The 15963-nt window shown below is 49.3% G+C and overlaps 1 protein-coding gene across 1 annotated transcript; it reads right to left on the bottom strand.

Annotated features, from left to right (window-relative positions):
* Positions 1-1283: 1283 nt before the first annotated feature.
* On the bottom strand, positions 1284-13925 carry STX6 (syntaxin 6). Its single transcript, XM_073643286.1, has 8 exons — positions 13741-13925; positions 11157-11326; positions 10747-10841; positions 9968-10030; positions 8360-8482; positions 8089-8195; positions 4725-4819; positions 1284-3619 (listed from the first exon to the last, which is right to left on the bottom strand). Exons 1-8 carry the CDS (start codon positions 13773-13775, stop codon positions 3543-3545), a joined length of 765 nt encoding a protein of 254 aa, XP_073499387.1. The 5' UTR covers positions 13776-13925; the 3' UTR covers positions 1284-3542.
* Between the last annotated feature and the right edge of the window lie 2038 nt (positions 13926-15963).

A 15963-nucleotide genomic window follows, 5' to 3' on the forward strand; every position in this document is an offset into this window, starting at 1 on the left:
ACATTGGGGTCTTTATGGGGTCTTCTTGTCAATATTAGTCACCAAAGACTAAAAAAAAAAAAAATATGTAATAAATAAAATGTTGACTGACCCATATGTACCTGACATCTTACTGCAGACCACCACCCCATAGGCCTAATGCCCACGGCAAAGAAAGTGGCACGCCGCAGTGTCATATTAGCATCCCAGCGGGAGACGCGTGGGGTTGCTGCACCGGGGAGACACACTGGGTGCGGTACACGACTCCTGAACCCCCACTCTTCCAGGTCAGCTAGGTTTTCTGATCCGAGACTTTCCTGCTAACACAAAGCCGATGCCATACAGGACATAGGTTTGTTGCCTAGTCAGCTATGCACGTCTCTGTGTTGCTTTGGATAAGCACTTGCTCTGTTCATGGTACTTTCTGTAACCCATCTGCCGCATGTGAATCCCCCGCCACAGCTCGTTCCACATCCCCCGGACAGACCACATATTTTTCTTACATAATTCACTCTGGCAGATAACAACCTTGCCCGATATGTGACGCGGGCAGCAGTGCTGGAATGTTCTACGAAGATGCGAGGATGGAGCGCAGGAAAAAGCAGCTGCAGACGGAGTGGTCTTTGCTTTCCCATGGTAGGAGAAGTCTAAGGAGGAATCACATCTAGCAACAATTAAAGGAGCATTGCCAGAACTAAAGCTTTTCCCTGGTCTCCGACACGACCCTTTTGTTTCCAGGGAAGACAAGACTCCACCAAAGCCGCTCGGCTGCAGCTTTTACGTTTCTCCCGGGTTGAAAACGCGCGAGCCGAGTGCTCATTGGGAAGTCAGGAGAGACGAATGAATGGCTGGGTGACGCGTGTATGGCCTCCACATCTAGACTTATAATACCTCAATGATATCCCATCTGTACCAGCTCTATTAAGAACATCCGACGCACGACAGTAAACGCCCCTTGATTGGCAAAGTTGGCTGGTCGGAGGTTAATAGCCTCAGATGCGCACAGAATGATTTATTACAGATAGTTTGGCATTGTTATCGGCCGCATTATGTGCTGCCCAGAATGACAATCTCTTTATGTAAAGCAAAAGATCATCTCACCAGACGAACGAGCATTTTGCTCCTTTGTCGGTTGATTGGCAATCTGTTTACACTGCATGATCATCATGAAACGAGCGTAGCCCTGCAGTGTGCCATTAGTGACCTGTAACCCATCACACCCCACAATATACTAGCACCTCCCTATAACCTAATAGTCCCAGTACAACACACAGCAGCATGAACCAGACCGACATGAATGCATCGTATGTAAAAGAACTAGTTTATTTCATTACTGGAGACTTGTTCTAAAAATTCACAGACTGAAATCATACAAAAAAAATAATACATGAAATGGAAGTCGACAGACGTCTCGGAGACATACAACAGGAGTAACTCGCCGCTGACAGCCATCGTACGCCCGCCGTGGTATTTCCACTTCATATTCTACGCATTACACATCCACAGGACAATGAGAAAAATATAAAAAATACTGCAATCTTAAGTAAAGTCGGACACTTTACCTGTAGTGGGTTTCTTGGTAGTGCTAAATCGCCGGCCATTACAGCCGTAGTACCGGGCTGGCGACGTTAATTCAAGTCATTCAGTGCACTAGTATTAGAGTTGGTGTAAATGGATTTGGATGACCCGGTCCAGCAGCCATGACAGCAGTCTGTTTCTGCCGGACAGGAGCCCTGAGAACCACCGCTTACCCGACGGCATCCACGGATCTTCTTTTGATTTGCCGGCCTGGTGCAACATCACAAGTGTCACGCCGCAACAATGAAGTGGCGCCAGGCCGGATAATCAAAAGAAGAGCTGCAGATGCCGGCACATAACAGACTGTTCTCATGGCTCCCGTCCAGTGGCCAATTGATTGGGCCCTACGAATCGATTCACACCAACTCTAATAAGAACTGGCCATGATATAGAGAATGTTGCTTTTGCCGGGGAGAAGCGCAGTCTATTCTTTACATTGTAGAAGACTGGAGAAAGAGTCCAATCATTCAGGGGGTTTCACACAGGCAATTCCCCCATCAGGTCAGGATTCCTGCACTCGTGACCCCGGCAAATGATGACAGCAGAAGGCAACCTCTAAAACTAATCCACTGCGAATCGGCAGTCAGTCATCTTGCCTTATGTTCTTCTTAGCGTCGCATTGATTCAATATTAAATAAATAAAAAAACAAATGCAGAGAATTAAGATTTGAGTTGATGAATCTCAACGACAGCGCAAAAAAAAAAATAAAAAGATTAGACAAAGGATGGCGCCGTCGTTCCGATACAATTCCCGACGTTAGGAATTTTAGTGTTTGGTCGAAAAGAATGAGGATCGTTACGACACACAAAAAAGGTACAAAGAGACAGGAACAGATCACATTCAGTAAAACAAAGACACAAGGCAGGCGACAGACAAAGGACCACGGTGTGGAGAGGGGGCTTGGGACGACACAAAGGGCCTGCCCGTCATGAAGAAAGCAGGTTCAGTAGTATCCGCACTGGTCTCAATAATACAGTCATTAGAATTGTCATTGTTCACACCACTAATATCCAGACGTCTTAAAAGTATCTTCAAGATGCAAACGGGTCTTATCACAGCAGCAAAAATAGATGCATTGCAGAGCGGAGGTGAGGAGCCTTCAGAAAGCCGCGGCGGCTGCTGCGATATCAGACGGAGAAGAAGCAGAATGATGCTGGAAGTGTTATATAACCTCCTACACAATCTTGTAAAAATCAAGCCGATGGAGCTCAGCTGTAAACGTCTTATGGCTGGATCCTCCCGGAGACCAGAGCGGGTCCTGTAATTTATTCCACAGTCCTAGAAATAAACCAGTTACTAAGCAGATCTCCGAGCAGCGCCAGCACTTCCCACGTGATTTAAGGCTTCCACCTTAAAAAAGAAAAAGCTGCTACATACGGAGTCCATGGCCTCTGCCCTACGTCAGCTCAGCGCAGCAGGTAAGCTCCGCTCTGCGTCAGCTCGGCGCAGCAGGTAAGCTCCGCTCTGCGTCAGCTCGGCGCAGCAGGTAAGCTCCGCTCTGCGTCAGCTCGGCGCAGCAGGTAAGCTCCGCTCTGCGTCAGCTCGGCGCAGCAAGTAAACTCCGCTCTGCGTCAGCTCGGCGCAGCAGGTAAGCTTCGCTCTGCGTCAGCTCGGCGCAGCAGGTAAGCTCCGCTCTGCGTCAGCTCGGCGCAGCAGGTAAGCTCCGCTCTGCGTCAGCTCGGCGCAGCAGGTAAGCTCGGGCACGGATCCCTCGGAAGAGAAAATGAGGCAGATGGTGAAACAGATAAAACACTGCAACAGTAATCCAGCGAGTAAACTGCGGGGAACCTCGTCGTAGAGCACTATGGTGCCCTTAAACATCCGAGCGCCATAATTGTCAGAGCAGGGTGTAGCTGATGTCATGGCTTGGCGCCAAAATGTCTTATACATCACAAAATGCCCACTTGTCACGGCAATGCCACTTCACACGGGATAACATCCTTCATTGGAAAGAAAAGTTATTTGTGAGACGACCCATGGAAATCTAGAGCGTAAAGAACAGAATGAGCACCACCAGGAGCAGAGCGAGGAGCACAATGATGGCGCACCACTGCCGCCGATCTGCAGGAAAAAACACAGCCTGGTTATTATTGGGATATAGCGCTGGCGTATTCTGTAGCATTGTACACACCATGTAACCAGTCACATCAATCACATTCCCCCACATTGCTGTTTACCAATCTGCATGATGACTCGTTATCTAGAGTTGCAGGACCGCATCCATTGCCCACATCAGTAATCTGTGCCCACCGGATGAGAGCTGTGAGAACGGCTCCTTACTTCTGGGCAGCTGCGGCACTTCTTTTGATTAGCCGACCTGGCGCAACATCATCTTTGCGGCGTGATGCACATGTGACGTTGTGCCAGGAAGGCTAATCAATCAAAAGAAGAGCCACAGATGCTGTCTGGTAAGGGACGGTTCTCACGGGTCCCTTTAAGCAACCAGAGATTACTCTCGTGGCCAATGGACCGGGTAGGGAGAATCGGTTCGATCTTCGCCAACTCTAGTTATATCCATACGGATGACCCGTCACATCAGCCGATCGGCAGGCACTGGGCGCACATATCAGAGCCGTAATATGCAGCTGCTGTGGGGCCCAAGAGAGCAGAAGGGGCCCGACTCAGGCTATGGATAGAGAGCGAAGTAGCAACCAACGTCTCTCCTGCACCTGAATGTTGGGATGTAATGGCGTCAGTCAGCAATAGACGTGGACTCCATTTTTGGATGCGTTACCGGACCCCCCCACAGTGGACCCCATATTTGGATGTGTTATCGGACCCCTCCACAGTGGACCCCATATTTGGATGTGTTACTGGACCCCTCTGCACTTACCATATAACCAATTTGCAAATGAAACAAAACAATGTTGCTCGACAAGCAAGAACCCAAATGTAAAAATAAGGCAGCGTCTCATTCCCATTCTCAGTCTTGTAGACGAATCTCCTCTATCTGCCGTTCACACCCGGGACTCACACGCTCAAAACAAACGCCATGAACTGCATCCAAGTTATTTCACATCATTTCCACCAACGGCAGAAAGATACAAAGCTGGTACGAGAGAGGATCCGCTCCTCCGCTTGGCAGTTTGTCTATTTTTTTTTACTAACATGTTTGCAGCCAGATCCACCCCGTCACAATCCTGCGGCAGATGGCGTCCCTACTCACCGCTGGTCATGTGAGACACCTTCGCCAGCTTCTTCAGAACGTTATCCATGCGAGACTGCGCCGAGTCTAATTCATGGGAGAAGTCATCGAGCATCCTACACGGAGAGAAAGAGGCAGGAACCCGATCAATGTTCTGCTTTGTTCATGGATTAACAACATGGCGGCTGTGTTCTTCACTGAGCCATAAATCTACTTTATATTAAAGGGGTTGTCTCAGAAATTAATGGCAGAGACGTAAATGTCTATTAGATTCTGGTCCCATCCACTTCCAGAAAAGGTCCTAAAAAATAACCATGATGTGTGAGAAGTCCAGGTGCGGCCATACTGTCTTCATATATACAATAGCTGGACTGCACGCCTTAACCAGTGAATTTAGTTTTTTCATTCAGTCCCATTGCCCCCCCGGTGTATAACCCCAGGCCCCCCATCTGCCTGTACCAATGTGTGACAGAATGGCTGGTGATAAATGGCTCCCTGATAGCAGGAGCTTCACAACTTGAGTTTCCAAGGCCGTGGAGATGCATGCAGCCTTACATCACCAAGCACAATGCCAAGCATCAGATGGAGTGGTGTGAAGCTGCCAAGATTGGACTCTTGGGCAGTGGAAACAGGAACTCTGTATATTTAAATACCCAGAGGAGAATTGGATGGCCTATAAGGCTACTTCTGCTGACCTGATGTTCTCAACAAGAAACCCTTCTCCTTAGACCCCTTGTCTAATCCAGCCATCCAGTTCTGCTTTGCACCAATGAGGGGCAAGCTCCCAGAAACACGTGTCTGCAAATAATGTTTCTGGTTTGGCTGCTTATCCGAAATCATGTACTAAGACTCATTAAAGGGTTAATACCGACTTCTTAGATTGCTTCCTATAGATGGCACTACAGGTCTAGTTGTCTTTCTCAAGAGGTTACTTGCATGTTCTGTGGATCAGGCTCCTTTCTCTGGTGTCTCAGGATGAGTCTGGGTTTGGTGAACGCCAGGAGAACGTTACCCCCTGACAGTATTGTGCCAGCTGTATAGTTTGGTGGAGAAGGGAAGATACGATGGGATTGTTTTTCAGGGTCGACCTTGGCCTCTTAATTCCAGAAAAGGAAAATCTTAATGCTTCAGCACAAGACATTGTGAACAATTGAAGGTTGTATCTTTGTGAGAACAGTTTGGTTAAGGCCCTTTCCTGTTCCCCATGATGGTGCTCAGTGCACAAGGCCCATACAAGGTTGGGGGAGTTTGGTGGAAGAACCTGACCGGCCGCACAGAGCTCTGACCTCAATCAGATTGAACACTTTTGGGCTAAATTAAATTTTAGACTGTGAGCCCGGCCTCCTCCAACCTCAGTGTCTGACCTCACAAATGCTCTTCTGGATGAAGGGGCAAAGATTCCCACAGACACCTCCAAGATCTGGTAGAAAACCTTCCCAGAAGAGCGGGAGCTGTTATAGCATCAAAGGGACCGGCTCCTTATCAGCGTCTATCGATGAAGAAAGGGGGTCAGAAAAGCTCCTGGAAGTGTAATGTGGAGGGGGCACATACACTGTATGGTCAAAAGCATCTATGGGCTGGTAGCCAATGGCTGGGAAAGCAGAATGATTACGCTAGAAATGTCACACAGCAGTGATAGACTATGTGGTTATGTACAAATATCTGTTGTGAATATAAAGTAGGTCAGAACTAGGTGTGTAACCAGGTAACACAAGGTTTTGACAGACAGTACATAACCTGGAAGCAGTCGCCCTCCTCCATAGACACCCGCGGGCCACAACCTCCGCTGTGATATGTGACCTATGCAAACACTGGCAGAGGCCCTTCTCCATCACAAGGTTTTCTGTTTACACACAAGCAGCCCTCGCCCACACTCGCCTCCTGGTGGGCACGTACACACACACACACACGCCGCCCTCGCCTCCTCGCGCACATACACACGCTACGCACGCACTCAAACCGCCCTCGCCTCCTCGTGCACACACATACATGCTACGCACGCACTCAAACCGCCCTCGCCTCCTCATGCACACACATACATGCTACGCACGCACTCAAGCCGCCCTCGCCTCCTCGTGCACACACATACATGCTACGCACACACTCAAGCCGCCCTCACCTACACACACACACACACACACGCCGCCCTCGCCTCCTCGCGCATACACACATGCTACGCACGCACTCAAGCCGCCCTCACCTACACACACACACACACACACACACACACACACACACACACACACACACACACACACACACACGCCGCCCTCGCCTCCTCGCGCGCGCACTCAAGCAGTCATCACCTCCTTGCACACACGCACGCACACACACACAGACGCTGCCTCGTCCGTGACATGTGGGCAGTGAGTGGCAAAACGCCACCATCACTGCATAACCTGCTCTGGAGTCTTCAGTATAAAATAAACTTTCCTCCCTGGGTGACACTAAAGAGTCAATGCACCTTTTCCAAGATGAAAGGAGGGATCACAGGGGAGGTTTACTGCCGACTTCCTGACAGATGGAGGTCAACAAAAGACTTCACAACTGAACAGACATTTCCTTAAAAGCTTTTGTGCGGAGGGATGTGGGAAGAGGTAAGAAGCTCCAGTCTTATGGGCTCAGGCTGCCTATGACTGGGGGATGGTTGGGACATAAATGCCCCGTATTTATATGAGCCATAGAATATGGCCAAACCCACCAATAAAAAGACCATCTAATCTGTATAGGGGGGCTGGGGGGGTCCATTTCTCCCTCGACAGATCGGGTGATGTGAATTGACACCCCAATCCTTTTGCTCTGCAGGCAGATAAGCGGATGAGTCTGGCAGCGGTTGCAGGCGCCCCAATACACTTTAGATGTAAGTTTTCCATACCCGCCGTTTTCGGTGGGATTCACTTACCATCCAATGTGCATGGGAGCCCCCAGTTCCTTTGGATAATGTAAAAAAAGAGGATATGAAATTTCAATGGGAGATTCTTCTTTTAGGCACGGAAACAAGCAGTTGTCAGGAGTCTCATCTAGAGCGCAGGAGAGACAGCCGTTCACTGACAACTCCGCCAGTGGCCATGTAATTGTGTGCGGGGGCTTTAGTCCGCGTTCCCTATAGAGAACACATGAACGCTCGCTCAACATCCGAGTGTATGGGGGAGATCGCTCGATCAGCTGAGGTATATGCGCACTTCAACATTTAGGTTTACCTTCATAACAGGAGGTTCTTCCGGCTGTAATCCGTACATTTACCCAGTACAGAACTAATCTAATTAATGAAATATATGGCCACTATATATCCTGTGCTCTGCACACCACTCCCAGGACAGCTGGGATATCTTCAGGCATTTGTTGGGTGCAATTAATTCGGATATCCCTATCCCCGGACACTCACACCGCCTGCTCGTCCAGCTCATTGCCGATGCGTTGCGACATGTTCTTCAGCACGCCGATGCTGCCCGATACCAACTCCAGCTCTTCGTCTTGTTGCTCCATGATCATCTAATAGAAGGGGAAGAAGTCACATTTTGCAAGCGCTGGATTATTAGAAGATCCAAATATCAAATTCAGTCCCAGAAGTAAAGTGCTGCAGAAAATGAAGCAGTCAAAGTGCCGAGCCTCTGCCAGCGGTGGTCTTTCACCATCACCCAGTCCTCATACCGTACCTGTTGCTGCGTCACTTGTCCATCAAGAAACTGATTGTTGGCCGACTGGATCTCCTGGTCCAGCCCTTTGTATTTGTCCGGTTCGGACTTCCACCCTTGTCTCGTCCCTTCTCCTAGGAGCGCCTGAGGAATCACAAGATGAATCCACAATTACACATTTCTATATAAAACTTACAAGCAATTACCTGGAAGTTTTTGCACAAAAATTGCACCGATGTTGTAGCAACGGATCAGCTTCGAGGAATTGTATAAATTCATCTAATACCCTGAAGACTAAAAATATCCAGCAAAAATAAACGTACCGGCTGCGGAGTCAGTAGCCAAACATATTGCAAAGGCAGATCACGTCCCCATGTCTACAATGCCGACATCCCCTGTGACTACCAATGGAAGAATATAACAAAGTGCCCCAGACTCTCGCTCTTGGCACGGCACTGACGTCATGTCGATGGCACTGCAGCCAGTCAGTGAGCTCGGTGGCTCATGCAGAGCCGATAAACTCAGTAACAGACTGCAGTGCTGTCGACGTGACGTCAGCGCTGCAACTGGAATTGGTGATGGACCTGGGGAGGGGTGAATACAACATTTTTTTTCAAACTGCACTAGGGGTAGAGGGGTCTTCCGGAACTTAAAAAACCCTTTAATGTCTTTAGCCAGTTTTTGGTATATGGACTTGACAGATGCCATTGCTCCAGATGAAGGAGTATTTTTCAAGAAGGTGTCCGCAGACAAGCAGTCTGTTAATGATGTCATTAATGGACACGTCGGTAAATCCCATCTCTCCATCAATGTAAAATGTGGGTGGTCTATCTGCAGATTGACTGTCAATATGGAGGACGGATGGCGCTGCTGACTGGGTCCTTTTTTCCAGCCCAGTGATTACTCTTTCAAGTGTGAGATTCCCATTACTGGGAAAGCTGGAAAATGCTCCAAACGCCACAATATAAGACTTATTGTGTCTGAGCGGTGAACACCGCAGCCTCCAGCACCGGGGTGGACGACGTCTGTAAGGGGGGATAGGCAAGGGTCCTCAGAGCTCCTTCCAAGTAAATACCAAGAGAGACACTGACCAGTGTCAGGGATGGCTGTGATTACATCCAGTGTACAGCACTGTACACTATGTCAGATATATATGTAATCAGCTCAATTTTTGGATTGGCAGACTGTTAGGGGGCCGCACGCGGACCGTGCTTGGGGGCCGCACGCGGACCGTGCTTGGGGGCCGCACGCGGACCGTGCTAGGGGGCCGCACGCGGACTTTGGCTATGACTCCTGCTCTTCAGACCCTGCTACATTGCAGAAAGATGTAAGTGAAAGGGGTTGCATGCAAATTGCAAAAAAAAAATAATCCAAAAATTGCGGTGGTGCCCCAGCCTGGAGGAAGAGACCCATCAGATACAAAGGACAAGCACAAAACAAGCTGTTTGGCTTAGGAGATTGGTGGAGTAACGTATTTTCACTACTAGATGACTCACGGAGAGAACCCTGTAACCTGAGAGCGTGGAAAGTGACGCGGCGCTCTCTCCACACTATGACCCCTTCCAATTCACCAAGGAGACCAGCGTGACACCAAACAAACAGCAGACGGAATAATCCCCCGCCTCTCACCTGCCGGCTCTTTTTTTCTGCGAGGGCCTGAACAGATGGAGTGGTCATTTGATCCTTCATTTCCTGGACGGATGAGGGAGAAAAAAAAAAAAAGTGAAAAACCAGATCAACGGAAGTGTAAATACGGTCATAACAGTCAGAAAAATTGCGAAATTTCTGTCCCCAAGGCCGGGGTCACACAGCAGTAAATGCTCTCATCTGACAGAATCGGGCTGATTGTCATTTGCACAATCTGATCAGCGTGCCTCACTTGCCATAGACCTGAATGCGAGTCACATGAGACTTGTCCATAATTTTTGGTTGCACGAATGATCAATGAAATACTATGGCACGACACATGTTGCTGCGTAATCCCAACCTGTAAGAGTCTAATGACAATGAGATTGTGATGCTGCACTACAACATCTAAAGATCTGGTATTGCAGCTCAGCCTAATTCAAGTGTATGAGTCTGAGCTGCAATACTCAATGCAGCCTGTGGAGAAAGAGGCGCTGTTTTGCATACGGAAAAAAAAAAAAAGTTAATATTTCAGACAACCCCTTAAATCTGAGGACCATGCTCTCTATATTACTACAATTTTATGAGACATTGTAGAAACAACCATAGCTGAAGGCTGAGCTGGAAAACTGTACTATATGACATACAGTCGTCATGAAGGAAAGGACTAGAAGACGTCTGTCCAGAACATCTTACACCAGAGATAAGACCGAAAATACACGCAAGCTGCAGATATGCACGGCCATAATCCTGGCCCCCCACGTCCTCCTGTGATCCCCCACCTTGACACACTGCCGCGTTTCGCTGATAAAAGCTTTCCTCTGCCTCATCTCTGCAGGATCCAGGCTGAACTTGCGGGGATTGGCTTCTACAATACGTGAGTGGAGTTAAGGAATGGAACAAACAGCAATGTCAGCCCCAAAGCAAGGACACGTCAGCAGCCCGGGCTCCGACCGGATGTCACAGCCTCTGACCAATACGGCTAAATATTAGGGAAATACTCCTATTACTATAATAATGGAGGTGGGGACATGTTTCCCGCTCCCGCAGGGGCTATACGGACCGGCACTGGCTGACATAATGTACTGCACCCATCTCGCCTATTAATTATTTCCTCTTATAATCCATTTCTAATCTCTAAATTTTTGTACTGGGGCTGAAACATTTAAAATTCTCCAATTGTGAAGGATATTAATGGTCTCATCAAGGTCTTCCAGATCCCACTCAATGCTCCGCAGGTTATTGCGCAGCTCATTGGTGGTCCAGTCCAGTTCTTCTCGAGTCGCAATGGAGGGATCCTGGAGGAGATCAGTCCACCTCTGAAATAAGCCCTGGGCCGTGTTCACAGCTTTCTGCACCTCCCTAAAGAGAAAAAAAAGAGAAAATTTGGTTTCTGTATTAGCCGCACATGCTCCATCCCAACACTGCACCTATGTGATATAAAGCTTATCCCATGTATCATGACAAGGTCGATTTGCCAATTCCTCGCTGTTATTAAGATCGCAGTTTGCTGCTACCTTGCAGAATATGGTCATAGCGCGACTAGCAAAATCATACAGACTTTTTGCAACATGTGAGGACTCCATTCACGTAGGTTGCTCGGTATGCCCCATCCTTTGGCCGCACGATGTGTCACTGTGTAGCACCAATCTTACTTTTTGGAATACTGGAAGTATAAGTGCAGACAGACAGGCTCTGTAAACTATTCTGACTTGTCCTTTCATTAAAAAGCCATAAATAATGCTGTCTGTCACTCCAGTGCCAGAGAAGGAGTGCTCCCGAGGAGGTCCAGTGCCGAAGAAGGAGTGCTCCCGAGGAGGTCCAGTGCCGGAGAAGGAGTGCTCCCGAGGAGGTTCAGTGCCGGAGAAAGAGTGCTCCCGAGGAGGTCCAGTGCCGGAGAAGGAGTGCTCCCGAGGAGGTCCAGTGCCGGAGAAGGAGTGCTCCCGAGGAGGTCCAGTGCCGGAGAAGGAGTGCTCCCGAGGAGGTCCAGTGCCGGAGAAGGAGTGCTCCCGAGGAGGTCCAGTGCCGGAGAAGGAGTGCTCCCGAGGAGGTCCAGTGCCGGAGAAGGAGTGCTCCCGAGGAGGTCTTCTAGCTCAAGTCCTCTCCAAAAGGAGAGCCGTGACCTAGTTGCCAACTCCAGCAGGGGACAAGTAGCATCGCCATGTACGCAAGATCCAGCGTCTGTCTGGGCTTAAGAACTTAAAATTATCAAACTTTCGGTTTGGCTCCTGGTTGTAGGGGGGGCAGCTGGAAACATGAAATCCTATCATTGTACAGGAGCAGGGAGATAAGAGCCTCCAGGACAGGTAGGTATAGAGGACATACGCAGGAATCCGCCGTAACGGATCAGACCGATCATTGTGAAGCCCACCATACATGATAGAACTGTGGGATGAACGATGGCTGTGTCGTCAGCAATCTTGGCTGTCTCTCTCATACAGAGCAGCGCTCTTCCGGCTCCTGTCATACACTTTTCAGATTCTGTAAAAACATACCCTACAAAAAAATCACTTAGCAATGCCAAAGGGTTCTGCCGCTCTGCTGGACGGGAAGTGACCCAACCCTATGGCCAACCAGTGGCCAAGTGACTGTCAGTCGTGACATCATCACTTGTGGTCCAGTGAAGACCGTCAGCCCTGGAGGTGGAAGCGGATCCCGGAGTGAGCATTGACACTTTTCTTTTATCCGCAAGGCTCCCCACTTTTTAATAAAGGCCGGAGAACCACCTTAAGCTTTCTAGAGCTTCCAGGGTGGATTATCGGAGATGGCCTCGCATGACAGGCTTCACCAGGGTCATCAACCAGCTAAACCCAGGCCCAGAAAAACATCATGTCACAAGTTTTGGCCACCAGATTTCTGGAAACGAGACGTTAATCCAGGGATCTATCAACACAGCAGGATTATAGGTGTGGAGCCGAGCCTTTCTTCACTCTTATGACCCATGATCTTCTCACATGCATCCATAACACATCAGAAGATCATTTTCATTGCACTTTTACCTTAAAGGGGTTCTCTGGCTTCGAAAGTCCATTTCCAGGTGTCGTATTAGACTCCTCTGTTATTGTGGTTGTTGAGCACATGGATTTCTACAAGCTCCATGCAGATAAAGGAGACATTTCTGCAACAAAATCTGGCGCCCGTGAATACATCCTTCAAGGCTTCAATAGAGGTGAAAAGTACTGACCAAAATACGCAAGTGTGAATGCAGCCTAATGCAGGAACACTGCGCTCTGCCATTTACATTGGTAAAGCGCTGCAGAATATGTTAGCGCTATATAAAGGGGACGTCTCCACACGTGTACCTGCCGCAGTATATGTAGGCACTATATATAAAGAGGATTATTTCCGCAGTGTATTTCCATTGGACGACACTGGGCATTTCTCTTTTTTTAGCTGCTGGTGTGTAGGAGAAAAATTAGCACAAAAATACCTGTGACCCCTCAGTGTAAATGTAAATCACGTATAATGAGGAGGTGGGAAATGTGGTTTCTGGCTCCAGCACAACTTCTATTGTGAATGATGGAGATTAAAGGGGCATCCCCCATTAAATGACATAATAACCATTATAATCAGCTCCAGGAATAATCTGATTGTATGATGGGCGGTCAGTGCTGTGCAGATCGTGCTGTGCGGGGGCAGATCGTGCTGTGGCTGCTCCTCTCCTCGGTGCACCTGTAGCATTGCCGGGGGCACAGACCTGCCTCCATCACACAATGCCGCCGCTCAGCCCCATCATCCCCCGCCATGGCCGCACACAGGCCCGAGGCCGCGCTCACCCCTTCACCACGAAAAACGGATCCTCCATAGACATGATGGCGGCCTGTGCGCTCCGGTGTCCGCTCCTGATATCTCCGGGCTCCTGTCTGCGGCCTCCCCGCTCTTCCCCTCACACCGCTGGAGACAGAGGACGGGCCGCCCCGGATGTCGTCACTGCAGCCCCGAACCCAACGGCGGCCGGGAGAGAAGACGGGAGGCAGGGCCGGGTGTGCACGTGTACCAGCGGTATATCCCCTGTATACCGTTGTGTACAGAGCTATATACCGACCGTGTACAGAGATATACACCTATGTACGGATGTATACACCTATATACCGGCTGTGTACACAGATATACACCTATATACCGGCTGTGTACAGATATGTACGGATGTATACACCTATATACCAGCCGTGTACAGTGATATACACCTATATACCAGCCGTGTACAGAGATATACACCTATATACCAGCCGTGTACAGAGATATACACCTATATACCGTCTGTGTACAGATATGTACGGATGTACACACCTATATACCGACCGTGTACAGAGATATACACCTATATACCGGCTGTGTACAGATATGTACGGATGTACACACCTATATACCCACCGTGTACAGAGATATACACCTATATACCGGCTGTGTACAGATATGTACGGATGTACACACCTATATACCGACCGTGTACAGAGATATACACCTATATACCGGCTGTGTACAGATATGTACGGATGTATACACCTATATACCCACCGTGTACAGAGATATACACCTATATACCGGCTGTGTACAGATATGTATGGATGTACACACCTATATACCCACCGTGTACAGAGATATACACCTATATACCGTCTGTGTACAGATATGTACGGATGTACACACCTATATACCCACCGTGTACAGAGATATACACCTATATACCGGCTGTGTACAGATATGTACGGATGTACACACCTATATACCGACCGTGTACAGAGATATACACCTATATACCGGCTGTGTACAGAGATATACACCTATATACCGGCTGTGTACAGATATGTACGGATGTATATGACGCGCCCCTGGGCCTGTGTCGCGCTGCGATGCGCACGCGGGAGCTTACCCGGAGCCGGATCTCTTGAGGGTTGTAGTCTCGTGGCGGTGACCCGGTCCGTGCCCAGGGAGTCAAACTGAGCGGCGATGTAACAGCGGTAGATGCAGGACGACTACGCCACCCGTTGAATGCAGCTATGGAGCTGCCGCTGCAGGACAGTCCGCTGAGGCCGGTGGATGGATGGTGCAGCGTAGATGGTATAACCCCCAACGGGAGGGGTATGGCCTCAGGGCAGCAGATGTGGATGATGGGGGTAGCAGGAACCACTCAGAGACGGTGCGGTGTAATTCAGGGTCTTTACTGGTAACAACGATAGACCCTCCCGGAGTACTTGCTAGTGAACGGGGCCTGGTCAGTCCTTGAGCAGATGGGATCTCCCCTGGCCAGGCGGAGTTGTAGGCCTCCCAAACTGACTGTACTCTTCTGGCTACCTTGCTAGAAGCGGATATAAGTAGCCCACGTCCCTGAGTGTACCGTGTGGTGCTCACCCGTATGGCCGGTGACTCGGGGCCTTCTAATGGCTTCCGCTCCACGATGGCGGTGCTGGTCCCACGCGTGTGACCGTGCCTTCGGGTTTCAGGGCCTGAGGACCTGAAATCCCCTGCCGGTCGGCTTCTGCTGCTGGGTAAGAGTTAGTCCCCACAGCCTCGGACGCCGGGTCCGGTAAGAAAGCTTCTCAGTCAGGGCGAGCTCTGCAGCTGCCAGCCCCTGACTCGTAGTAGTATTGCTTCTGCTGTTTCTTGTCTCTACTCTCCTTGACTCCTAACCCTGCTTCAGCCCCGGGTTTATATAGGGGAAGTTCTTCCCCTCCCAAGACTGGGCAGGAGGTGTGGCATGCACAGGATCCCTGACCAAAGGACCTCCCACCTGCTCTCAGACATAACATCTCTATCACTGTGGCAACCAGACCCCTGGGGTGTCACATTCCCCCCTAGTGAAATTTAGTACTCCGGGACTAAACATATTTTAGAAAAACATAACAAGATAAAAACAATAATAATACAATAAGAAAAACATATAAAGTTGGTTACGGCATGTCCGTAACCGGGTGCAGTCTTTGAAGAAAAGCAAGGTGTCCATTTCACCAAAACAGGGAGACGTAACCAGGTAGGGGTTTGTCCTACCCCGAGTCCTT

The sequence above is a fragment of the Phyllobates terribilis genome, unplaced genomic scaffold (assembly GCF_046119375.1).
Source record: "Phyllobates terribilis strain yellow unplaced genomic scaffold, ASM4611937v1 Scaffold_8__6_contigs__length_399053987, whole genome shotgun sequence".
Lineage (NCBI taxonomy): Eukaryota > Metazoa > Chordata > Amphibia > Anura > Dendrobatidae > Phyllobates > Phyllobates terribilis.

Coding starts and splice junctions, on each gene's coding strand:
- STX6 (XM_073643286.1), bottom strand. CDS start 13,775: ATGTCTATGGAGGATCCGTTTTTCGTGGTGAAGGG. Junction 10,842..11,156: donor AGACCTTGATGAGACCATTA/ATATCCTTCACA, acceptor AACTCCACTCAC/GTATTGTAGAAGCCAATCCC. Junction 4,820..8,088: donor GAGCTGGACGAGCAGGCGGT/GTGAGTGTCCGG, acceptor CTCTCCGTGTAG/GATGCTCGATGACTTCTCCC.